This window comes from Heliangelus exortis, chromosome 5 (assembly GCF_036169615.1).
Source record: "Heliangelus exortis chromosome 5, bHelExo1.hap1, whole genome shotgun sequence".
Lineage (NCBI taxonomy): Eukaryota > Metazoa > Chordata > Aves > Apodiformes > Trochilidae > Heliangelus > Heliangelus exortis.
In genome coordinates, this window is record NC_092426.1 from 2,290,727 (window position 1) to 2,316,654 (window position 25,928).

The 25,928-nt window shown below is 43.8% G+C and overlaps 1 protein-coding gene across 2 annotated transcripts in view; it reads right to left on the reverse strand.

Moving 5' to 3' along the window:
* Nucleotides 1-25,928, reverse strand: part of MAP4K5 (mitogen-activated protein kinase kinase kinase kinase 5) — a 69,048-nt gene that overhangs the window by 26,001 nt on the left and 17,119 nt on the right. For both annotated transcript variants that reach the window (XM_071745109.1, XM_071745107.1), the window contains exons 3-11: nucleotides 20,507-20,564; nucleotides 7,236-7,326; nucleotides 6,044-6,108; nucleotides 5,008-5,063; nucleotides 3,226-3,273; nucleotides 3,093-3,135; nucleotides 1,589-1,661; nucleotides 576-707; nucleotides 2-64 (exon numbers count right to left, since the gene is read on the reverse strand). In XM_071745109.1, coding sequence (XP_071601210.1) covers nucleotides 2-64; nucleotides 576-707; nucleotides 1,589-1,661; nucleotides 3,093-3,135; nucleotides 3,226-3,273; nucleotides 5,008-5,063; nucleotides 6,044-6,108; nucleotides 7,236-7,326; nucleotides 20,507-20,564 — 629 coding nt within the window. The remainder of the gene's footprint in view (nucleotide 1; nucleotides 65-575; nucleotides 708-1,588; nucleotides 1,662-3,092; nucleotides 3,136-3,225; nucleotides 3,274-5,007; nucleotides 5,064-6,043; nucleotides 6,109-7,235; nucleotides 7,327-20,506; nucleotides 20,565-25,928) is intronic.

Genomic DNA, 25,928 nt, shown 5'->3' on the forward strand with positions numbered 1-25,928 from the left:
CCATTTTGCTTTTTCCTTTAGCTTTGGTGGCTGGAAATTACTTTTTGACATTAAAAACAAAGCCCTACAGGTAAAAGAAGAATAATGTTATTACATCATAAAATTTAATTAGTTCCATTCTAATATCTCAGCACTACAAATTAATACTTTGTGATAAGAATCATACTGATGGAAAATGGATTAGGGTCTCTACTGTGTTACAGCAGAGGGCAGATACAGCAAAGATGTTGATTTTCATTTAAAAAGATCTTTTTATCTCCATCCATAATCCTGTTAAATGTGATGCTGCACCTTCTTCAGCAATTTACTGTTTTGAAGGACAGATGTTTAGACACTAAAAAATGGGTGGTTTTTTTTTCAATTCCAATTGTCCATGATAATTTCAACTCTAAACTTCAGCCTGTAGCTTCAGACTGATGTCTTAAAACCAAGACTCAGCTCAACACAGAAAGGAGAGGTTCGATGCAGGAACCTCAGTGTGAGCTCCTAGGCTTGAGATTTGGAGAAGATTAAATTGTTATCAAAGGAACTGAAAGGGATTCTGGAGAGAAGGAAGCTCCCTTAAGCCAGCAGACCTCATGGGGTGCAGATCAAACATGGGTGGCTGAAGCTCTGCAAGCTCAATGGCTGTGATGCCAACTGCCCAGATGTCACAGAGCTGGTTATAGCCGCCGTTCTTTTCCACTGCTGCCACTTCTGGGGCCATCCTTTAAAAGCAAAGACATCATTCAGTGAGAGCATCAGCTGCTTCCTGCATGCAGGAGGCACAAAGAACAACATAAAACCCTAGAGAAATCCTCCCAGACGTGTGTAAGGCAGGGGAAAAACCTGACATCCCCCTCTCGGCCTCACTCGGCATTAGGGGAGCAGAGGAGCACACAGAGGTGCTTGGAATAGAACCAGTCTCATGATTCCCAGGGAAATGCTTTAATGACCAGATAATCTCTTCCTGCCCTCAGTTCTCCTTCTCCAACAGGATCAAGAGAGGAGGGAACAATTAAAAGCCATTGTCTGGGTTAAGCTGTACGTATTTATGTGTTCAGTCTATACCAAGAATCCTGCCCTGGCCATCTCAGCTGCATCACAGGGATGCCAGAAGCCAACAGCAGTAATATTTGCATATATAATCCAGCTCAAGATTTACAATGATATATTTGCATATTAAATGCTGTCTTGTTCAGGCATTACCTGTAAAGACTACTAGAAGACTGTTTAAATTTTTTTTTTCTGCACAGAAATCCAGAAGACTGTAGTTTGTTTACTACAAATGTAAGAAGCTGAGGAGAAACTGAGGGACCCTTAGGAAGCCAGAAAAAGGGGGGTTTGTTCTCATTAATAAACCTGGGAGAAACAGCAATCCTGCCCTCAAATATCTGTTTGTGTTACAGCAACAGATCAGCTACAATAAGTGCTTCCCAGGCTTCTACCCCTTTAGGCATTTTACTTGGAAAAGCAAGAATTTATGGAATTGCTACATATATATTTATATAAAAATGAGCATGTATTTCAGTGTGTGCATTTTAGGATAAAATGCATAAATGCAGACTTAGGTTTGCATGCAATCAGAGCAATCAAAGGAGTTTATTACCAGTAAGGGGTACCAATAAATGATTTCCTCTTCGCAATGGTGGCTGTAATTTTTGCTGCTACACCAAAGTCAGCTGGAAAATGGAATTACAGACTTAGAAATCTCATTTTAAAATGACAGTTCTACTCTAGGAAGTGTATTATGAAAGAACAATCCCATTTCTCATCCAAATTAAAAATTAATGCAGCTTCAACAGTTTAAGATTAATGATGAGCTCAGCTAATGTCTTCACTGACATGAATTCAAGTTGAAAAGATGAGTTACTACATACAGGTCACTGATGAGCCTGTTCCATTCCCAGCTATTTTTCCATCTCACAATACAGTAACCAAGTAACCTAAAAAATTTAGTGGATATTGAGTTTAATATTCAAGAGGAAAAAGAGCATCATGCTTTGGAGCTGGTATTATTTCTGTGTTACTTATGGAGGAGCTGCAGGGGGGCATCTGCTCTCCCTTCTGGAGACTGTCTAGGGGACAATAATCCCTTGCTCTCAGATAATCAGGTGGTCTTGCAAAGCCAAAAGTCATTTAAGTCCTGTTTTATTTTTATTGCATCTGTAGTATAATACCAGAGGGTAACTGTAGGATATCTAAGTAGCTTAGCAGGCAAAAAGAAGGTATCAGCATGTAACCCAAATTTAATGCATTTAGGGAAAGCATTAAAAAGCATTAAAAAAAAAGGTTTTACTCTTTTTTTTTTTTTTTTTTTCTTTATTTAAAAAGCTGCATTTTCCTAGCAAAGCATTCCTGATCCACCACAGAGGACTAAAGTTGTTGAACCAGACAGCTTTCCTGAAGGGCAGTGATGCAGCTCCTGCACAACCACTCTGATTCCAGCACCAGACACAGTAAGATCATGAGCTTCACATTCCCTCTCCCAGGATTTCTGCTCCCTACTTCCTGAAGAGCCCCAAGCCCACCACAGACATCTGTGAAGTGAGGCAGCAGACAGGCAGATGGGGGTTTTGAAGGCAGAATGCTCAGATAACAAGAGCTTCAGTTTGCTTGTGCCTTGCTACAGACAAAATGTCACTGCTGGAAGGCAGTAATAAAGAGATTTCTTCTGAGTTTTCATCTGTGGACCTCAGAGTGCTTGCAAAGGAGGAGAATTTCCTCACCTCAACCTGTGTGGAAATGCCCAGTGTCAAACATGGTCAGATCCCACTTTTCCACAGGCTGCCAAGCAGATGCTCTGAGGGAGAGCTGCCATCCTGGCTAGGAGTAAAGATATTGATATCCCAGTAACCCCAACCTGGCAAGTTCCAGGGAAACCTGGGAGGCTTCAAGGCTTGATGGTTAAAAAAAAAAAAGACATTATCTGTAATATGCTCAATCTTTGCTGTGTGTGTGCTGGTTATGTTTTTCTTCTCTTACTGGAATGACAAAAGTAAAAGGCAACTTGCTGAATCAAAGCCTCCCAGCTGGTGCTGTAGCTTTATTATTGATCAAATGAAAATGTTCCCATTTGCTTTCTGTCTTATTATCAAATTCAAGCAACTTACCTAATTTGACATCTCCGTGGTCTGTTAGCAGAATATTTGCACCCTAAAACATAATAAATCAGAAGTTTAAAATCTTTATAAGAAAAAAATTTTCCACATGAGGAAACTGAAGGTAAGCTAAGTTCCAAGTTACCTTTATATCTCTGTGCATTTTGCCCTTCATATGCAAGTAAGCAAGACCCTGGAAATAAAAAGACACAAGGTGTCATTTTGTCATCTGGTAACATATTACAAAGTCAGTCCCATCTCATAAATTTAAATTACTCATTGCATTTTATGTGAAGGTGAAGAAATTGAAGATTTGCAGATAAGAGGCAGACTGGATTCTGTTCCTCATCTCTCCAGCTCCAGCCAATACATGTGAAGACTCATTTAAACCAGTCAGGGTGTAACATTTTACAGAGATATTCGTGTACTTCCAAAACAACACCCCAGATACATCACCTTTTCCCTTTAATTAAAATTAACTGTATTTTTTAAGTCCTGAAGGTTTCAAAAAGCAGGTGTTTAGCCCTTAGGCTGGCCTTCCAGCAATATGAGTCCTTGCAGTAGGAAAAGATGAGGAAGAGAACTGCCAAGCAAATTGGTTCCTGGGTGGACACCCCCCTGGGCAGTGAGCAGTTCAGCCACTGCTCCAGGGCAAGGGGAGCATCCCCAGGATTCCCTCCCTGAGTGATTCATGGGGACACAGAGCAGGGAGAGAAAACTTCCTTTAGGAAACAACCTGCCTGCAGCAGCTCACCTGGCATGGCTGGGTGCTGGCAATCACAACAGGAGAGAGAATTTTAGGCATTGTTTGCAGTGGTTTTCATAGAAGCCCAGAATGGTTTGGGTTGTGAGGGAGCTTAAAGCTCCTCCATTGCCACCCCTTGCCATGGTCAGGGACACCTCCCACCAGCCCAGGTTGCTCCAAGCCCCATCCAACCTGGGCTGAGACACTGCCAGGGATGGGGCAGCCACAGCTTCTCTGGGAAACCTGGCACAGGGGCTCAGCACCCTCACAACAAACTATTTCTTCCTACTGTCTAACCTAAATCCACACTCTCCCAGCTTGAAACCCTTCCCCCTGATCCCATCCCTCCCTGCCCTTGTCCCCAGTCCCTCCCCAGCTTTCCTGGAGCCCCTTCAGGCACTGGAAGGTGCTCTAAGGTCTCCCCATTGCAGCTTCTCTTCTCCAGCCTCAACACCCCCAACTCTCTCAGCCTGGCTCCAGAGCAGAGCTGCTCCAGCCCTCCCAGCAGCTCCAGGGCCTCCTCTGGACTCACTCCAACACCTCCAGCTCCTTCTGGTGTTGGGGGCTCCAGAACTTGATACAGTACAAACTATTCCTCTACAAATTACTAGAATTTACTGCCTCAGATCAAGCAGTTGTTTTTTTTTTCCTCCTCCATTACTCAGCTGCTCACCCTTGCTCACCAGGCATTCATTACCTGCCTTCTTCAACAAGTTCCAAAAATTTGTTCTAAAGCAAGTGCTGCACTGAATCACTGTGTCAGAACAATGGCTGAGAACAGTCCAGCCAACACTGTGGTCACAGCCTGTGCAGACCTGTCCTCCACAGTTTCCCTGAAACCAGCAGGCTCAGCAAAGAAACAGAAGCAGGGCTGAGTTTTGAGTATTTTTGGTCCTGCACTGGGATCCACGGAGACTCCTGCTCTGTGTCTGAAGTCCTTTGCAAATCAGGACACTGCTCTGACATTGATTTGAAGCAAATATTTTTACTGTGTTCCTGGATTTTCTTGCTATTTTTTTATTTACAATATGGAAACCAACAGATTAACCCTGGTTAGCTGGTTTCAGCTAGATTGCCAAGGCTTAGAAATGCACTTGGTAGTGCAGCACCTCCTGAAATCAGCTTCTGTATCTGCTCTCTGGACATGCAGCACTTTACCACATCCCTGCAGAAGTACAGTACCTGTAAAGTTTCTCTGCATACGTATGCAATTTGTAACTCTGACAGAGGTCCTGTTACTGAAAACAAAGATTAACAAGTTAAGTCCACAATTTACAAACACTGTGAAGCATTCAGAAAGAGGTTATCTCCATGCAAAAGTTAAAAGACTGATTTGACATCAACTGTATTTTACACTGAGCTGAAAAGAGGGGTTTGTTTGCTGGTTTTACAGAAAGGCTTTCAGTAAAAAAACCCCAGCACAATAACAGAAGACAATACCCACAGTGAGAAGAAAACATGTTTTGACAGAAATCTAATTATCATTTTACAAATGACTTGGTAGTAATGGAGTATCCTGCAACCCGAGCAAGGTAAAAAACAATAAAAGGGACTTCTGCTGATTTGTTGTATCAGAAATGGCAGTTTTCTATACTAGGGGCCTCTGGGACTTTGAATTGTTTCTAAGTTATTTGTACCAACTGGCTGAAAGATAAACCAGAAGGAGCTCTGGTATTTGAAAACTCCATGTTATCACTTAAAGGCAGAGCAATTCCCCAGACTGCTTTTCCAACAACTCCAATAAATCCTTCTACAGAATCAACAACTAGATGAAACCTCAGAGTGGAAAATAATAATAAAAGAGTGTTATGGTACTGCACAGGAGCAAAATAATCAGTCATTTCTACCCTTTATGAAGATCAAATGTTGGTATTTCCCAGTAGAAAACTCCTTCCTTAACCACATACAGTCTCCAAACTCTCTGGGATGCTCCTCTCAGCATTGTGGGGCAAAATATACAGTGTGATGATTAAAAAATAAAGCATGTGCCAGCCTAGAATGACAGGATATTAGCCCAAAATGATGCTTACTCAACTTGAGAAGTGTTCTCAACAAAATCTGTCAACTGTAGATAAAAAACACTGTTTATGACCTAAGAAAAAACACATGGAGTGCCTGGCCCGTACCAACCATTCCCTATTTCTTTGTTTATTATTTCTTTTTTTTCTTTGCAGAAAGCTTCCAAAAAGTACAAATGGTAAAATAAGTTTCCAAGTACCATGGTAAATGTCTTGGAGGGATCCCCCACCACAGTATTCCATGCATATCCACAGCTTCTCACGGCTATCAAAAAAGAAAGTTAAAACACAGGTATCAAAAGCTGATTGATCTGTATACAGAACAGAGTTAATAGTGATTATTTTACACATTTTCTATTGGTCTTGATGATTCTTTGTTAAAAATACATGCTCTGAAATGTGGCAAGCAGTCACATGCTTTATGTTACTAATAGTCCCAGTATAAATTCTCATCAAGATCAAAATTTTATGCCTGAGTTACTGAACAAGTCTTCACATATTAACAGACCCAAAAAGTGTTAACCCTGACCTTTTAACTGTAATAAAGAGCACGTAGGAAAAACATCTGAGGTTTACCTGCTGTCAGTTAGATTACATTAAATAACACACCAAAGTCACAATCTCAATTTTAAATTGCAGTTGCCTAATTATATCTAAAAAACTTTACGTGGCCTCCAAAAGGGCTGTTGGGGATTTAGAAATTTGGCTATTCTGTCCCAGTTGAAGTCCATTTGGGCTGTAGAGATTACTTAAACAATGCAGCCCTCTAAGAAACCTGAAGATGAAGCCTTGTAGAAAAAGACCAAGCAGGCAAAGTGGTGATCTATATTCCCAAAGAGCCAATTGATAAATGGCAGGGTTCCACAGAAATGGAAACTATTCCCCAACTTTCTGTATATTTAATGAGTGCACTTGAAGATGCAGCCAGCTGGCATCACTTTGTGTCTGCCTCTCTGTACATTGCATCTGTTACAGCAGAATTATGAAAAATGTTATTACCAGCAGCTCAGATTTAGTCTTCTGCTCCTGCAACTCACTGGCTGCCATTAAATGAAATATCTAAAAGCAATTCTGCTCAAGAGAAATAATGAGCTTGTGTTATATTAGAAGTGATAAACGATCAAGATCTGCCCCACAAATGAGTAGGATTGGATATGCTGCAAGAGCCTCCAGGGGAAAAGTTTCTGTTTCTAGTGATAAAAATATTCCAGCCTTTTGGCCAGCAGAGAAAACAAAATATTAGTCACTTTTTTTTTTTTTAAAGCTAACTGGGAACCAAAGGGAATTCAACCTAGAGAAGTACATTGAGAGAGGACATAAGTACTAAAGCAGACTCTGGATTGTCTTAGGAAAGACCCAGCAGAAACACAGCTATAAAAAGTGAGGGTTTACCTGAGATAGCTCCCAAAATAGGCGACTATATTGCAATGTTTGCATTCTTTAACCATATAAATTTCTTGCTGTATCAATGAAAAGTCATCTCCTGAAAAACAGGAAACAGCCACAGTTATGTCACACACAACTCAAAGTTCAAAGAGATCTGAAAGCCTGCACATAACTCATAAAAAAAATTTAAAATCCATGGTTTGGATAACTGCTAAGCCCTTCAGGAGGGATTTCTGGCACGCCAGCCTGCTCAGCAGTGGTTATCTACACACACCACCCCTACAGCTTCCATTCTTTATTCCATCCCTTGCACCAGGCACAAATATTTCTTGAAGCCCAACAGAGAAGGGATGGCCTGGTGGCCTGAACCTCATCCAGCAGTTACAACAGCTCAGCATGCACAGAGAGGGCTCTGGAAAAAAAAAAAACAACAAAACCCACACACAAAGCAAAGGGATGGGAGGGAGGGATGGAAGCACGGGAGAAAACTGGGGAGCAGCCCTGGTCCAGCCAGCCCCAGCTTTGCCATGGTGCTCACAGCACAAAGGTCCCAAGAACAGGAGGAAAGATTACCACCAGAATGCCCTGCCAAAAATCAGGAGGAGATCATGTACCATAAGCTCTGTTAATAAAAGAATTGCATTGCAAAATGACTCTGATAGAGCAGATGGTCTGCACACCCACTCAGCCACCACTGACTCAGAAGAGGAGCAGACAGACCTCAGCACTGCCTGCCTTCTTCTGAGTGGGGTTTTTGGATGAAGGCAGCTACAGAAGCACAACCTAAATATCCTCTGCCAAAAAAAAAAAAAAACCCACCATAAAATCCTACTGAAAAATCTATTCTGACCAGAGCAGTAGCTTGGCATGGGTTTGCCATTTAAATTTAAAAGGGTACAGGCTGTCATAAGATAATAATAATAATAATAAAATATATAAATTTCTACATGCAATGAAGCAAACCAAAATATCTGAGAGCAAGGGAAAACACTGCTATGATTATATTAGACAGAATTTCTAAACAGAGGATGCTCTCCTGTAATCTGGAGCTCAAACTTTTTGCTGAGCTCCTCTGTTGAGGTATTTGGCTTCATGTTGTGCCAGAGGGGTTTAAAGGGGATATTAGGAACAATTTCTCCCTGGAAAGGGTTGTCAGGGCCTGTCCCAGGCTGCCCAGGGCAGGGCTGGAGTCCCCATCATCCCTGGAGGGGTTTCAGAGCCCTGGAGATGTGGGGATGAGGGACATGGGGCAGGGGTGGCCTGGGCACTGCTGGAGGAATGGTTGAATTTGATGATCTTAAAGGTCTTTAAGAAACAAAATGATGCTGTGATTAAAGAACACCACAGCTCTGCCTCCCTGAAACTCAGGCTTACACCCAGCCCAGTGCTGGAGCTCCTATGGAGGCTTGGACCAGCCTGAACACCAGCAATGACCACAGAACACCAGCACAGTCTGACAGCCTCCCTCAGAGGACCAACACAGCAAAAATCAGCCTAATTAGGCCACCCTAGACATGTGTCTGCTTTGCCATCACACACAGCTCTGTATTCTATGTGTCATTACCTTAATTCTGCCTTTGACATGAGCAAAACTACTGTAACAGCTTGCAAGACAATTTAGAGAAAGCTTTTTGATAAAATAATAGAATCACACAACATCAGAGGTTGGGAGGGAGCTGTGGAGCTGCTCCAGTGCCAGCCCTGCCCCAGCAGGATCCCCCAGGGCAGGACACACAGAACACATCCAGGGGGGGTTGGAAAGGCTCCAGAGAAGGAGACTCCACAACCTCTCTGGGCAGCCTGGGCCAGGGCTCCCTCAGCCTCCCAGCAGAGAAGTTTCTCCTCAGCTTCAGCTGGAACTTCCTCTCTTCTCCCTTCACCCCATTATTCCTTGTCCTACTCCTGGGCACCACTGAGCAGAGATTGGCCCCTTCCTCTTGCCCCCCACCCCTCAGCTATTGATGGACATTCAGAGATCCCCTCTCAGCCTTCTTCAAACATGCTACCATGTTCCCTCAGGGAAAAAAAAAGGCTTTGTATGCTTTTGTTTAAAGCTTCACTAATAAAAATTATCTCCTGCTGCCACTCCTGGGATGTGCAACCCAGAAACCATGTGCTGCTTTGTACTGCTCCTCCTAACTCATAGGATTTTGACAAGTCCAAGAGGTCTCAAGCACTGCTGTAAATTCTCTTTGGATTCTTTCAAGTGTTTATTTAACAAGAAACAACAGAGCTAATATTCTTAATAACCTCTTTAAAATGGATGGGTTTATTTGCTGGGCTTTGAAGCAACTTCCCTGAGCCACAATGTCCCCAGAGGACCCACAGCAGCCAGTACAGCCCCATGGTGTTTTCCATCCCAGCTCTCCAGACATACCCTGGGACATCACAGATTTGTACAGATATAGCCCAAGAAGTTCCAAGCTGGTATAATGATTTCCACACCATCACAACCTTTGTGTCTCAATGCTTACCAGCCTTTTAGTTAAGAAAATAACTTGGAAATACAGAGGTAGAAGGGAACATGCTTTGTACCAGCACATCCCTGAGTGATTTCAGTAAATCCTCAAGGGCTGCTTGAAGTTGAATTGGATGGAGAAACACTTCACCAGGGCAGGAAAATATTAGTAGAAGGGTTTCAAATGTCAAGAGGTTTTTTATTTTTTTTTTAAAGATAAGCAGAATGTTTTCTTAAGAATGAAAAAAAAAAAGGCAGCACGATTTCCATAAGTTTAGCCCAGATTTCTTGCTGTACTTGCTTTGTGGGTTACCCTTCTGCTAAAACTTTGCTTGAATTCATGCACCCTGCCCATAAATGATTACTGGGAACCAGGGATTTTTGTGTTTGAAACAGATGGATTCATTCCTCCCAATTTTCTGACAAACTTCCTAAGGGAAATTCCTGAATGCTCCTAGATAACTAAACTGGAACACTCCAAAACTACAGAATTTTTCCAAGAAAGTCAAAGTGAAGCCAGTCTGAAGAGGCAAAAGCCTCCCACCTCCCCTCAAAGAAGATATTTTCTTCCATGAGATACCATCTGTCCATGAGTTCAGAGCATCAAATACCAAATACCCATCCTCTCTTCTTAAACTGCTGTTTTCAAATCAAAGAAGCTTTGAAATGTCAGGAGCAGCATTCCAGAATGGCTCTGGTGGAGCAATGAGGATGTCAGCTCTAGGAACCACAACAAATGGGTTGAAAAGGAAGAAAATAGTGATTTGGGCTGGAAGACAACTGCCAGGAAGGTAACAACCTTCATACATATAAAAGATACCAGGGAAGGGGGAAGAAGGGATAATCCATAAAACAGTTTTATGCTAGAACAATTAACAGTGGGCTTAAATTGTCTTAACCTGCACTGCCTGTACAGATGAAAAGGTTTTCCTACTGGAGTAGCATCACAGCACTGAACCCAAAGGCATGGGAAGCTATGAAATTTGCCACCAGTGAAAAAAAAAATAGGCAGAAAACACTCAACAAGTACCCATCTTAGGCTGATTTAACCAGCCTTGACTTAGGCTGATCCTGCCTGCAGCAGGGGAAGGCAGAAAAGATGATAGGACTGATGGTTGGACTTGATGATCTTGAAGGTTCTTTCCAACCAGGATGATTCTATGATCTCTTGATTTACAATTAATTTATGCAAAAAAAAAAAAAAAAAAAAAAAAATGGGGCTACTTACAGAAAAATGGAAAACCAAAAGGATTTTGCAAGAGGAAAGTGGTGTGCAGGCTGAATGCAGGCAGGAAAAAAAGTAGCAAGCAGATGGAAAGATAAAGAGAAACATCTATGAGAAAAGTTTGGCTAAAATATGCAGAAAACTATCTGAAAGATCAGATATAGAGATAGGAGAGAAGATGTATAGTCGTTCAAAGATGACAAGAATGAATTCAAAACAAAGGAATTCAGAGTTTCCAGGCAGCTGGAGTATTAATCTTGGCAAGAGACACTGGAATAGGGCAAAAATTAAATATCCTTGGATAGCATGAAAAAAAAGAGAGTAAGAAAAAGAATTTGTAGAAAATCCTTCATCAGGAGGGAGACAGCAAGATAAAGAAGAATTAGATCAAAGGTGACAACAAAGACAAAGAGATTTTCATCTGGTTTAGTCATGAGAGATTGCTTGATGCTAAATAACAGGGAATTGGAAAAATGTACTTTTTTTTTTTTTTTTTTTTTGGGTCTACTCACATGTTTGCAATTATGGGTTCTGTGGCATGTTGAGCAAAAAACATCGTGGAGGGAGCTGCTGTAAATCACAGCAGCAGCAGCTTGGTGAGTCACTGCCCCTTGCTACTATGATGGTATTTCACCTCTGCAGTGAGACACACAGGGCACAACAGAGCCTTACAAAGGAATATTCTCCTCTGATCACAGCCCCTGGGTTGAGGCTGCTCTGCTTGGCACAACCAGCTGCTTGTTCTCCAGCACAGCTGGGAGGGAAGGGACTGGGGGACCTTACAGCCCTCTGCTCCTGTGATGTGATCAGAGAAGGCTGCAAGAAGCCAAGCAAGGTAAGGGCTGGTAAATTCAGAATAAATCCCTATTTAAATGGGAGGTGACAGCTCAGTAACAGAAATTACTTACTCTCTGCAGACACTACTGTCACCAGGGTGGAACTGGCATCTATAGATGTCCTGCTAAGTTGTCCCAGATGGAGAGCATGTGCATCCTGGATGACATACCCTGTGAGAAGGCTCTGATGGTTCTGGTACCTATCACACCACACTATTTGGTCTCCTGAGCATGCCTGATCTTGATGGTTTTTAAGCAAATTTACTCCTTGGTCATATTTCCATGTGCTCCCCTGACTGCTCTGAGTGGTTCCATCTTGCATAAAGACCCAGGGCCACTTGTCACAACTCTTCCTGGGTCAGCTGTGAATCCCTTTATTGTCCAAAAGGCTCCTCAGGGGAGAAATTCAGAGTTCCTGTTTTCAATTGGTTTATTCTGCATTACTTCACTGCTGCATCCCAGGGCTGATGCTGGGCAGGAACAGAGGGAGGGACACAGGCAGTGTCCAGGGCTCGCACGCAACTGGGAGGAGGGAATTGACAGCATTTGGAGATGTGTCACCATGTCACCAAAGGGTGGGACAGAACCACTTCTTAAGAGGCCAGATCTTCAAGGTGCCAGCCAGGCTGCCAGCACTCCTGCCCTGAGCTAGTGCCACCAATGTGCAGTCCTCATGGGCCCCAGAATGCCAGAGGAGGAGGTCAGGTTGCCAGGCAGGAGGGGTGAGGAATGCCCCAAAGCCTTCCCACCAAGCCTCTCTGGGGAGCTTGACAGGAGATACTTTGCAGACCTGGGATTTTTAACCCTCTAATTATAAGGTTGTTTAGAAGTGAGGTGATGTTCAGCCACAGGACCAGATGGGTCAGGGTGCTGCAGGGTCACACCACTGCTGATGTGCATGAACCCTCTCCCTGTATTCACACCACTCATCCAGGAGACATCCTTCTCCTGAGTAAGCAGAAGCTCTGCTGGGACCATCCCTCAAATGGTTTTTATTTAAAGAACCTGAGTTCCTGAACAAAGAGGGAAAGCCCCATAGGAGCAGCAGCTTTGCAGAAACCATTCACCCCAGTAAACAAAACTCCCCAGACAAGAAATACCCACAGGTCATCAGCTCCAGAGATCCCCATGCTCCCCACTTCTCAGTCACTCCTTCCAAACCACTTTCCTGAACCTCATGAGGGCTCAGCCCCTGTTGATGAAAGGGATGGCTTTCCCAATATGCAGCCTTTTACTAAACTGGGGTTTTGCTGCCAGTCTTTCTCCATTACCCTCCTTATGTTTCACTCCCAAGATATTTTCCACTCCCCATTTTGGTGGCTTGTATGACTGAAAACAGCCTCAAAATATTTGGGGGGAGGTGGAGAGGATGCAAGGCATTACATCTGCCACACACAAACCTCCTGCTTTCCTCCCCACCCTGCAGACCTGCATTGCTCTTTACCAACCATTCTGGAACTGAAGAAGAATCCTATTAAATTTTCACATCTTTAAGAAGGCAAATAATTTAAACCACACTCAAGGATCTGAGCTGTTTTATCCATACCTCCTTCCTCAGGATTCAAGGGAACCTATGGCCTGACAGAAAGAATTTAAACTTGAAGCTCAGAAACTTTATTCCAAGCAGGAAGCAGCTATTTGGAAACAATGATGTTTCCAACAGCAAATATTGCTGCCAACTGCTAACCACTGATGGGACTGATTATCTCTCCACTAATATAAAATATTACTGATGGCAATGTGCTGCCACAGCAGCACTACCTCTGTATTAAGCTGCACACAACTTTTTGGAGTGACTGCTCTAACACCAGAGACAATTGCCCTGCCTGTATTTTCTTCTGTCTTGCCTGGATCCTATTTATGTCATCATATAATCTATATTCCTATTCCTTCACCCTTTCATCTGTTTTCCTCTCTCCTTGCTTTATCTGCTTACTGTTGAACACCTCAGCCTTCCATGACCCCATCTTTACTCTCCCTTCTCAGTCCCATCTCACTGTTGCTATTTTTCTTCATGCATTTTGTCAAATAAAGTCTCACTGTAATTGCAAGTCCCCCTTTGCAGCCTACCCTCACCCTAAGTGTCACATTCTGCACTTCCTTCCAATGAAAATGTGTAACCCTTTGGCTTCTTTCCTACATATAACACCTCTTTCCCCTACCACAAGCCTTTCTGTTGACCTTCTTCATCCAAAAAAATCTGTGTTTTAAGTGAAATCTTACGCTACACGGAAACATGAGCTCGGCCACTCTGAATACACACATTTCTGAAAGAAGAACAGCAGAGTATAAATGCATTAAAAGTATGCAAAATACAATTAGACCAGATTTCAAGAAGTTAAAAATAATTAAAATGCTGGGAACTCTACATTAGAAGACAGGGCTGTTTCTGGTTTGCCTTGTGTTTGCCTCAAAGACAGGCGGAGCAGCTGTGTGAGGCTGCAGCAGTACCACTCAGGACATGGCACAGCATGAGCAGGCAATGTTCAGGCTTTAATGGCTCTGGCACACTTGGGAACTCAGACACCCAGCCCTGGGTAAGTCCCAGACAGACACAGAGGTGGTGGAATGACCTGCACATCCACTTCTCCCATGAAACAGTGTCAGCATCCCCCAGGGTTCCAGAGGTGCCAGCTCGATGCCACGGGAGGTGACAGCAAAGGAGAAGAGGAATCAGCACTGAGGGCTTCTCCTAGTGCCTGCCCAGTGCACAAATCCTGCTTCTATTTAAGCTGTCATCATCCCAACCTGACCAGGTTACACCCCTCAAGGCAGTGAAGGTGTAAGCAGGACTAAGAAGTTATTTTCATATTTCTTCAACCCCAGGCGCTGCCAACAACAGTTCAGCTCCTGCAAGCTGAGTTTAAATAAGCCTCAGGTTGGTTCCTCTCCAGAGCTGAAGGCACCTCTGGGGAATTTATTATACTGAGAATAATGCTGCATTGCCAAAATACCCTTCTTCAGTTCCCAAAATGCCCTGGACTCTGCTGTGCTGCAGTCATGGTCCAGAGAGGACAAATCTCCATCAGAGCCTGCCCTAGCCCTGGGGCTGTGTTCCTCTGAGGAATATCAACCTCCAGATCTGACCCATGAAATACAAAACAAACACAACAAACCAGCTCTGGTTTTGAATGTGCTAAGGGCAGCTCTACACCACCTTCAGATGACTATTTCATCCCTGAACAGCTCCAGCTCCAGTTAAAGATCCAACCTGAAACAGGCAACTGGCTCCTGCTGGCCTCGACAGGGATCTCACATGAAAAACACTAACATTGGATCAAAAGAAAAGCAGCAATGAGATTCTTCTGTAACCCTGTAAAAAAAAAAAAAACCTGGTTTAACACCAGCCCCCAGTGTCAGAGGTCTCCCAGGACACTACATATCATGACAGCATTTAAGTATTTAAATATATATATATAAGTATTTAAAATGGACATGATTTAAAGCTATTTTATTACATTTTTCCAGGGAGAAAGATCTGGGGCAGAAAACTAGAGTGGCAAATAGTTGCCTCTTTGTATCAACTCCCCTCTGGATTCATCTGCTAAACCCATAGAAGGAAGTGGCTTTAGGGTTTCAGATGGTTTTGGCTTCTATGCTGCTGAGTACAGTTGGATTAGTTTCTGAAATAGAATTGGCTCCCAAATTATTTGAAGCATTTGTACTCAGTGAATGCTGGGAAATGTCATTAGCGTGCCATAATACTTTTGCCTAATGCTCTCCAATGTCTATGCCAAAAAAAAAAAAAAAAAAAAGGGAAAAACACTGTCTATTTTGATTCTAGCAGCCCAGCTTCAGTAACTGTGGTAGCAGATGTAGTGTACACCCCCAAAACTGAAATAAATTAATGACAGCAAGCTTCTAAGTAGAGAGTTTATTTCCTTTGTCTGGAGGAGAGACACAGGAAGGTAAGAGCAGATGAAATAAAAGATGTATTCATGCTGGGGGCTCAGCTGTGAAATTCTCTTTGACTACCAACTCAGTCCCTACCTGCAGTAGATGAAGGAGCAACACAGCCAAACCCCAGCTCAGCCAGGCCTGCCAGCTCAGCAGTTTTTCTCCATCTCCCAAAACCCTGCCATCTTCTCCTGTGCAGTCTTTTGCAGCTTTAATTCAAGGCATTCCTCACCTCCTCTGGGACATTCTTTGCTGCAGAGTCTTTTTGTCTTGTGCTCCCAGTTCTCCCATCAATGTATTAATCAAGTGTTGAGTTTGGAGCTCTCGTTTTTCCATCTGTTAATTAATTCCCATCTCTGAGCCACCCCCTCCTCCTCCTCCTCTCCAGAAGATGGGGTATATAAATCACAAACCTATTTCTCTGGTGCCTAACTTATGAAAGTTATTACCAATCTTTTTCTAGTCGTGCCCTGTGGTCTGACAGGAGCTCGTGCTGGTATTTGGAGGACCTGTCCTCCCTGGGGAGACCACCACAGCTTCTGACACTGGCCTGCTCCAGGAATTGATGATGCTCTGCAAGCACAGTCCAACAAAGCTATTCAAAAGGCTTAAAATTAGTCAGAACATTGAATATAAACTCCCACACAGAGCAGCTGATTTGCTTTGTTTTTTTTTAATCTGGAAGATTCTGAACAGCCATCTCTTCCTGCAAAGGCAGTAAGTGCTGCTGCAGCCCTGCCACCCTGCAGAGGCAGTTGACAACCCAGAGAACTAAAAAGAAATAATTAAGGAAACAAATGCTGTGAAACCTCCTGAAAAACAAAACAAACTCCCAGCAGGAGCTCTGCCAAGAGGCTGTGGGTGTACATGCTGTGGATGGAGACCAGGCTGGCCTTGTCCATCTTTAAAGAAGATGGATTTAAAAAAATATTGTAAAACAAACAACAACAACAAAGAAACCCCAGAAGAAATCCTGTGGCAAGTCAGACAAACAAAATAATGAAACATAAAAAGATGTGATCATCAAGGCTAATTAAGTGGGGTTCTCAGCAATGATGACTTTGAGTAAGAGTCTTGCATGTTTCCCTGTGAAGCTCAAGCAGCACCAAGCAAAGGCAGAGGCTGCTCAGCCTCCACTGGTCCCTGCTCTTCCCTCAGCTCTGCTGCTGGGGGATTTGTTCTCTAATTCAGTTCAGGTTCCAAAGTATCTCCCCACATTACAAAAAACCCCAGACCTACTTCATTTGGATCAGGTGCAGCAACATGAATGTTGCTGCATTAGCAATAGGTTAACCCCATCCTTTGTCTGTCAGTGAAGCATTGTTCTGCCCCATTGGAGACCTGCTGGGAGAGAAACCCAGTGGTGGTTCCTTCTTCCCACAACCACTGCCCTGAACACTGGCCACAGTATTTCATATGCTGAGGGATCACCACTGTGGTTTCCAGACCAGTTAGTGCTGCCTCATCAGTCTTATCACTGCAAACAGCAGCCCTGGTTTGCTAAAGAAAGCTTTGCAGTCACAGGCACCCTAAGGCACTGGTTTTAACTTCATAGAAGCATCGAGTCACAGAGAGGTTTGGGTTGGGAGGGACCTTAAAGCTCCTCCATTGCCACCCCCTGCCATGGTCAGGGACACCTCCCACCAGCCCAGGTTGCTCCAAGCCCCATCCAACCTGGGCTGAGACACTGCCAGGGATGGGGCAACGACAGCTTCTCTGGGAAACCTGACACAGGGGCTCAGCACCCTCACAACAAACTATTTCTTCCTCATGTCCAACCTAAATCTACCCTAGCTTCTCCCCTGAGCCTCCTTATGCTTCTACTTTCAGTCTTCAACAACATATCTTTGGCTGCACAGTGAGAGCAAAACCAACCAGAATTAGAATTAACCCTACACCAATTCAGAGAAGGCCCCTTCAGCCCTGCATCCCATCTCCAACCAAGGATGCCAAGGAAGTATTTAAAATCAGACCCCACAGGAATTCTTTCCCCAAACACCTTCCACACCTCCAGAGATTCATGGCTCAGTAAAATCTCTCCCTCGTAGAGGGGATCTTTGTATTGTTCCCTCACACAGATTTGGTCAGTTGCTTTTTGCACCTATGTAATCAACTTCATACAACGAGGAGTTTCACAGATCTTGCAGAGAAAACCACATTTCCTCATTGCTTGGAGCTTGTAATTTGCTACTGCACCCACTGCCCCCAAACCCAGCAGCACAGCTCCTCATCTGCTTCCAGCTCAGTGCACACCCTGGCACAAGGGACACAGCAGCCTGGGGATGGGATGAAGCAAGCAGGACCAGGAGATCCACTCCTGCTCCATTGCCACATCCTGCCTTTCAGCTCACAAAAGCAACCCTCAAATGAGAGGAAAACCAAACCATCACAGAGCAAGAGGCAGTTCTGCTCTGAAGAAGAATGAAAGGAAACAGCTGAGGATGGAAAGGACCACTGAAGGAGTTGAAATGGTGGGAGTTAAGGCCATGCCTGAGGTCTTGCCTACTGACCACCACTCTCTAGGTCATACAATCATTAATTCTGCTGTGAGTAGGCAGGATCAGAAATTCAGGACATGTCTGTAACAAGAACTGAGCCCCAACCACTGACATCTCAACTGGGTTACATGCATGAAGCTGGATTTGCAGACCTTGGTGTTTTCAGAAGATGAGAGGAAACAGTGATAGGACCAGCACAGCCTGGCTGCTCTTGGCTTGTTTACCTGCACTGGTACACTTCAGTGGGAACTTCAAGAAAGAAGAAAAAGAAAAGCTAAGGAATCAAGCTGAGCCTTTCTTTTCATTTATTCACTAGATTTTTTTCAAACTGAAATAAAATGTTGAGATTTCAGAAACTTAAAACTGTTAAAAAAATAAATTAAAAAATTTACTTGGAAATCAACAGCTAAGATCATGGTAAATCTTACATCAAGCAGTTCAGAACGTGGGAAACCCAAAATTAATTTTTCTGTCATCACTTTACAAAACAGACTACTCATCCCCCTGAGCACCAGGCAAGAGAGTCACTCTCGTGCTGTCCAAATCAATTCCTCTTTAATTCACACCAAAATTCCCCATCACAGAGGACAGGTTGGCAAGAACCTCCAAAGGTCTCTGCTCCAGCTTTCTGCTCCAAGCAGGGCTACCTGCAGAGTCAGATCATGTTGCTCAAAGCCTTGACCACTCAACTTGAGAAAATCTTCAAGGATGGAGATACCACCACCACCCTGGACCCTGCCCCAGGGCACAACCACCTCCTCCAGATGCAGCTGGACTCTCCCTGGGTAAGACTTGGACTCTCCTCTTTCAGAATGAAAATCTGGCTCCAGCTCCTCTGCCAGCCTGCCTTGGAGGATGGTGGGTAGATCCTTCTCCAGCCTTCTTGTCCTCAGACTAATAACCTCTCAGCTCTGCCAGCCTCTCCTCCATCATGTGTCTTCTCAGATTGCCTGCCATTTTTCCTGCCTGAAGAGTGTGTATTTATTCCCTGTATTTATTCCATGGAAGCCACCCCACTGTCTCTCCATGAATCCTACTGCTGGCTTAATTCTCCCTTAATGTTAATTAGTGCTAGGTGATGGGTCCCTTCCAGCCTCAATGATTCTGTGTAATTAATTAATTCACAGGCTAGAGCTGCCAGGCCATGAACACAGGGCAAGCATTCCCAGGAGGAGCTCCCTGGAGCCCCATGGCCCAGAGTGCCAGGACAGCAGTGCAGGCCCATCACAACCAGAGAGAGAATAAACAGGGCAGAGGTGCAGAAAAGGACCATGCTAAGGAGGGATGTGAATGGTCTGTAAGCAGCCTTGAGCTCATTGGGATTGTTCATCAGGTCACTTGGGTTGTTGGAGGAGGCTGAGGGGTGACCTCAGTGCAGTCTGTGGTTTTCCCAGGAGGGGAAGAGATGGGACTGGCACCAATTCCTACAAAGATGGGAGGAACTGAATCAGGGGAGGTTTAGGTGAGGTATCAGGAAAAGGTTTTTCGCCCAGAGGAGAGCTGAGCACTGGAACAGGCTCCCCAGGGAAGTGGTCACAGCCCCAAACCTGCCTGAGTTCCAGAAGGGTTTGGATGCTGCTCTCAGGCACATGGGGTGATCCTGGGGGTGCCCTACACAGGGACAGGAGTTGGGCTCCAGGATCCTGAGGGGTCCCTTCCAACTCAGAATATTCTATGATTCTAACCAAGTGATGAGAGATGACTTCTTGGAACAAATACAAGATTTTCAGGTGGGACTGAGTTGTAACTGAGGAGATGAAAAGTTCCCCTCCTCGTTTCCACTCAGGACACAACTTGTAATTTCAGCTCTCTATGCAGGACTCAGATGAGGCTTCAGTTCAGAAAATCTCCTGGGCAGCTATCAAGCTTCTCCTGTTCTTAAAAGGAGTGGCAGAAAATTCAAAGGGAAATTACAGAATGAGCCATCCTCCTCATTCAGCACAGCTTTGAAAAGAAATGACATTAAAAAGCTCAGGGCTCTCCATTTCCCACTGCACCTTTGGTGGGCATCAGCCTGTTCCCTTCCCACTTCCAACTCACACAGCCTACCAGTTCCCTGCTGCCTCAGAGCTCACAATTTGCCATCTGTCCTTGATCTTCTCCTTGTACTAAGGACACACCAACTGCAGCACCTCTCTATGCAACCATCAACAGGGCAGATAAGAACAAACAAGGAAACAGTGAGCAGAGCACAGTCAAAAATGATGGTACGTGCTGCTGTGCTTCCTGTCATCTAATTGCTGAAACCACACAAAAAAACCCCAAACACTTCTTTTGTCTGGAGCTTCACAGGCATGTGAAAATAAACACATGGAAAAAATGAAAATGCAATTCAAAAATACAGAAAAGAATGTAAAACTTACCAGGCTCTAACTTGATTATTTTCACAGCAGCCAGTTCTCCTGTATGAAGATTTCTAGCCTGAAATAAAGAGAGTTAAGACATATTTAATTGTACTGCAAAGGCATCTCACAAGGTCTTACAAACTGAAAAGACAGGGTACAGTGTCATGTGTTCCCAACATGCCACTCTGATTAGCTGAGAGCAACCTGGATGAGGATGATCTGGTTTTTATGTTAGCATAGCACCAGCCTAGTTGGAGTTGTGAAGTGTTCCTGGCAGTTCCTTCCAAGGCTTTGGAAAACCAACCAGCTATCTGCCAGCAAACAAGAGTTCATGTGTCTGAACCACTGTTTTTAAGGATTGTTGAAACTGAGAAGTTTCTGTCAGAGCAGGCAGTGCTCAACCACCCATCTCATGGTGTTAAACCTCCACGTGCTCTGAAAGTGGAACAGAGAGGTGGAGGGGCAGGGAGAACCCCAGTGTGAGTCACAGATCCCTGCCAACACCTCAACTCTGAAAATAAACTCCATCCAGCAGCCTCTGAACAGAGGCAAATGGTCCTCACCACCCTGGAGAAGAAGGGTCCAATGAAGCCTTTACAGAACTGCCCACTCTGGGTACGGGGTAAAGTTCACACCAAGAATTCAGTGTTGGAGGAAAATGTTCCAGGAACCTCAGACACAGCAACTTTTAAGAGGTGATTTCAGTAACACTGTTAACTCTAGCAAAATGAGCTCTAAATCACCAGAGCTAAGCTCTATTCTTTTTGACACACAACCTGATCCAATTAGACCCTGTGGCATTCCCCTTTTGCTCATCATCCAAAAGTTACAGGACTCCAAACCCCACTGTTTCATTCTTACCCTAACAGATATGCAGAGACTTCTGGACCTAGGAAAATCTGGGGAAGAGGAAAATAAAGGGAAAACTGGGTTAGGTGAAATCCATTTGGGCAGTTACTTAACACAAGGAATCAAAGCAAATTTGTCCCTGTGGGCTGACTCGGAGGAAACTACTCCAGCATGAAACACTCTCCTCTTGTGTATGGACAAGAGGTCTTAATTTAACAACAGATAAAGCAAGACATTGAAAAATTAACCTCTCACTCCTGTCAACACTTGGTCAAGCTTCCAAATCAGAAAAAGCTTTCCAAACAGGGAATAAAAACACCCAACAAACTGGCCTTTCTAAGTCCTGTGGAGCACAGCCAGGAGCACACGTGTCAAAACCCATGCTAAGGACACATGTGACTCAACTGAAGGCAGAAACCTGAACAAGAGCACAATGGAAGCAAAAAACTGAACTGAACAGACCAAATCGCTGCAGACAGAAACCAAGTTACCTGAGAGCCACAAAGGAAACTTTTACCACTTCTTACAGTACCTTCCCCCATCAGAGGTGCTTTATGATGGCTGCAAAATCATTCACCTTGTGAATTTCACCCTTCAACAACCTGAAGGAGGATGCATCCAAGCTTGTAGGGAGGATTAGGACCTCTCTGCTACTGTTACACCTAATGAAACTATTAGGGAAGACCTATCCCTTAGGAGACCAAGGACACTATCTTGGAGAAGCCAGGGAACCTCCACCATCCGTGCTTCTATCCACAAGCAGCTAAGCTGTTCAGACAGAACAGCTCCCATGGCTTCCAGAAGACCCTCTTCATTCCTGAAATAAGATTGTGTTCCTTCCTGATATTCCTTTTCCACAGAAGCAAGAACAGGCACTGCTACTGTTATGCTGGAGTCTGAGAGAAGGGACACGATCTGCCAAAGGTCCTTGGTACGTGGACTGCTTGGCAGGGACTTGAAGGTCCAAGCTGGAGGAGATCACTGCAATTAGACACATTATAGGCCATAAAGCTTCACCAAATTATGTCCTGGTGTTATCCAATACTATCATTAAGTTTTTTCATATAATCTGTAGCCTGGACATGGACTATTTTGGGTTTCAACCACTGAACTTTGTTGGAACAGAAAGCTCTCCACCAGCTTGGTATTTATGAGCTAAACACATCGAGTTATCTGAGCCCCTCATCTGGTTTTCTGGGCCAGAAAATAATCTTCTTTTAATCTTCTAAACAAACACATCTTTGAGCTGATGACACCAGGACCACACACACAACTTAACTCCTATCCTGCCAGCACCTAAGCCAAAAATGCTGAGAATTCCCTGATCCTCAGTGTCCTTGTCTGGATACTGACAGGCACAGGAATATTATCAGATTTTCAGGCCAGACCATTGCATTGTGAGCATGCAGCAAATGACCCAAACTGCTTCCCAAGAGACATCACCTGCCCCAAAACATGACTGATGGCTTTTGTTCCTTCAGCTTGGATTTTACACAAGTACACACCTCTCTCTCTGCAGTCACTCTTGTTTTCTAAACCTTTCTCTTCCCTACCTTCCTGCCAGCTGAAAACAAGATCAATAATTAATTACTGTTATCTTGCACATCATTAAAAATGTAAGAAGGTGAGGGCTAAAACCTGGTTCTCTGTGGTACACAGCTAGACAGGGAAACTGTCAGATAAGGATTCCTCAAATCATTTTGAGATGTGTGTAGTTAAAGAAACTCTCAACTCATTTCCTAGAAGTTACTACAGTTTGCAAGGTTCTCCTTTTCATAACAAGACTGTGTAGCATCAAGAAAGTCACAGGCAGGAATGCACCAACACTGCTGGCTTTGTGAATCAAACTGGAAATTTTATTACAGATGATATTTTAAAAAAACAGAAGTTCTCCATAATTTCTCTTTTAATGACCTGGCAGCTTGTTTTACTGAGATACATCTTCACTGGAGAGGAGGAAACTGAGTAAAACTAAGAAATTACAGTTCTCACAGTCAACTGCATTTTTTAAGCCCGACAGCAAAATATCTGCCTCTTTCCCATCACCTGAAATTTCCATGGTATTTCAAGTCTTAATTCAAAATTAGCTGGACCCAGAACTGCCCATTAATAAGTACAGCTGCTGCTCAGTATCTCATGATTGCTGACACTGCAAGTTAACATTCATATGCATCTACCCCATACAGATGACACATATATCACCAACTTGGATGAACTCTTCAGATTTCTAATATTTCTATTATTTCAGCCTAATGAAATATAAAACCTGTTAGATTTCTAATTATCTTTCATTCTGCTGGCCTTGATTTCTTCAACATGTAAGGATGTCTTCAAAGAACTCATCACCAAAAAGCTAAAAACCAAAGCTCAGTGTTTGCAGAGCTCCAGCCCCATCAATGTGGGTTGGATCCCACAGATCTTCCCCAACACATTCACCAAAAGGAAGATAAAGCCTTTGCTATCTGTTAGTATTGATCTTTATTTTATTTAATAAGACTTAAAACTGAATAATTATATTCCACAATTACTAAGAATGAAAAAAGGACAGTATTTGGGCAGGATTGCAAAGCTTTGACACAAAACCTGACCTACACAAGAAAGGGACCAAAATAAATTTATATTTGAACGAGGAGAGCCATGCAGTCAAATTTATTTTGCTCAATGTCATACACAGAGTATATTTACTGAGAAAGAAGAGCTAGGTAATTTCTTGGTCACCTCTTTTTCAGCTGTACTACAGCTTGCTACAAGATGTGTGACAGCATCCCACAGCTCTTCCAGAATATTTGAGCAGCTAAGTACTAATCCTACAGAACATCACAGTCTGGTTTCTGCATAAATCAAAACACACCTACTCCTCTTTTATTTAACATCCCATTTCATAGCTGTAGCAACCTAGAAGACTGCACATGACTAGTTTAACATCAGCTTTGTGAATCATTAGATTTTCCCACCCAGATTTAACTTCCTTCTCAGAACTGCATCAAAAAGCTGTTGTGGGACAGGAGAATCCAACGTGACACTCGTGGCAATCCCTGTGTATGATGCTTCCCAGCACACACCCAAACAATGCACACATGAAAACACACTTTGGGTAGGCAGCTAACGACCAGAATGACTTTCTGCAGCTAATGACCAGAAGTAACACAGAAAAATAGTTTCTGAAGCAGTTACACACTCTACAACTTCTCTCATTTTTCATGTTTTCAGAGTGCAAGCCAGACAATCCCAGCCCAGGGTAGGCACAGTTCTAAGCTGCTTGAGCTGGAGAATTATTTTGCATGGATATGGGGGAAATGCAAGATTATGTTTTCAGTTTTCCTGTCTGGCCACCTTCTTCTTCAACACCAAGGAAGAGAAGGGGAAGAATCACAGAAAATGCTGAGTTGGAAGGGACCCCTCAGGATCCTGGAGTCCAACTCCTGTCCCTGTGTAGGGCACCCCCAGGATCACCCCGTGTGCCTGAGAGCAGCATCCAAACCCTTCTGGAACTCAGGCAGGTTTGGGGCTGTGACCACTTCCCTGGGGAGCTTGTTCCAGTGCTCAGCTCTCCTCTGGGTGAAAAACCTTTTCCTGATACCTCACCTAAACCTCCTGATTCAGACAGCAATTATCACCCTCAGAGCCTCCAAATCGGTATTTTCAGTTTCCATGGTGCAATCCCCTCCTCACTCCCATGCAGCTCTCTGACTCCAGCCTTAGATCAACATCCCAGTTCACCAGAAGAGCCTTTTGTTCAACCACGTCTTCATTTAATCTAATCATAATTGCAACTCCTGTGGCAACCCTCCCATGCACCCCCATCTTATTCATTCCTTGCCAAGCTTCACTCATCAGTGACCACGATGTTTTGCTGGCTCCAGTGCTGCCTGCTTCTCAGTTACCTTCAAAAGGTGCCCTGACCTCCTGCCCAGCAACTGAAATAAAAGCTTCTCACCTGCTTTCTGGTTTCTGACCTCTTACACTTTATACCTTTTAACCTCTCTATGTGGTTTTGAAATCCCCATCATGCAGCACTGTTCTCTCCAAATCTGACATTCCCATCAAACAGCCCCATGAATTTACCTACCCACGTGTCTGGATTCACATCTCTCACTCTGCCTGAAGCTCTCAGTCAACTAAGGTGACCTAAAGAAATATCTCTCACCTGGGCTGCTCTAAATCCACGAAAACAAATTCCTTCCTTGCAGGCAGGAAGCACAGTAAGTATTTCACTTGTGACTAAAAAAGTAAATCCAAAACATTAGGGGGATTAGGGGAATAAAAAATGACACCTGATCCAGAAGACCCCAACAAACCCTGACCAGTGCATACATGTATTGGAGAAAGAGGAGCACAGAGACTTTGAAAAAAAAGATGGGATCTTGAAGATGCCACTGCTGCCAACCCTGCAGAACCTCAGCAAGCAACTGCCAGAGCTTGGTACAACCACCAGACCACTCAGCACCACTTCAGGTTTTCCACATGAGGATTTGGGATTTGTTTCATTTCATGGTGCATCTCCCTCCCCCATGAAGGTGCCACACTCCTGTATGTGATCTGCTTCTATTTTTAAGCCAACCCCTAAACTGGTCAGACACAGAGCTGAGAC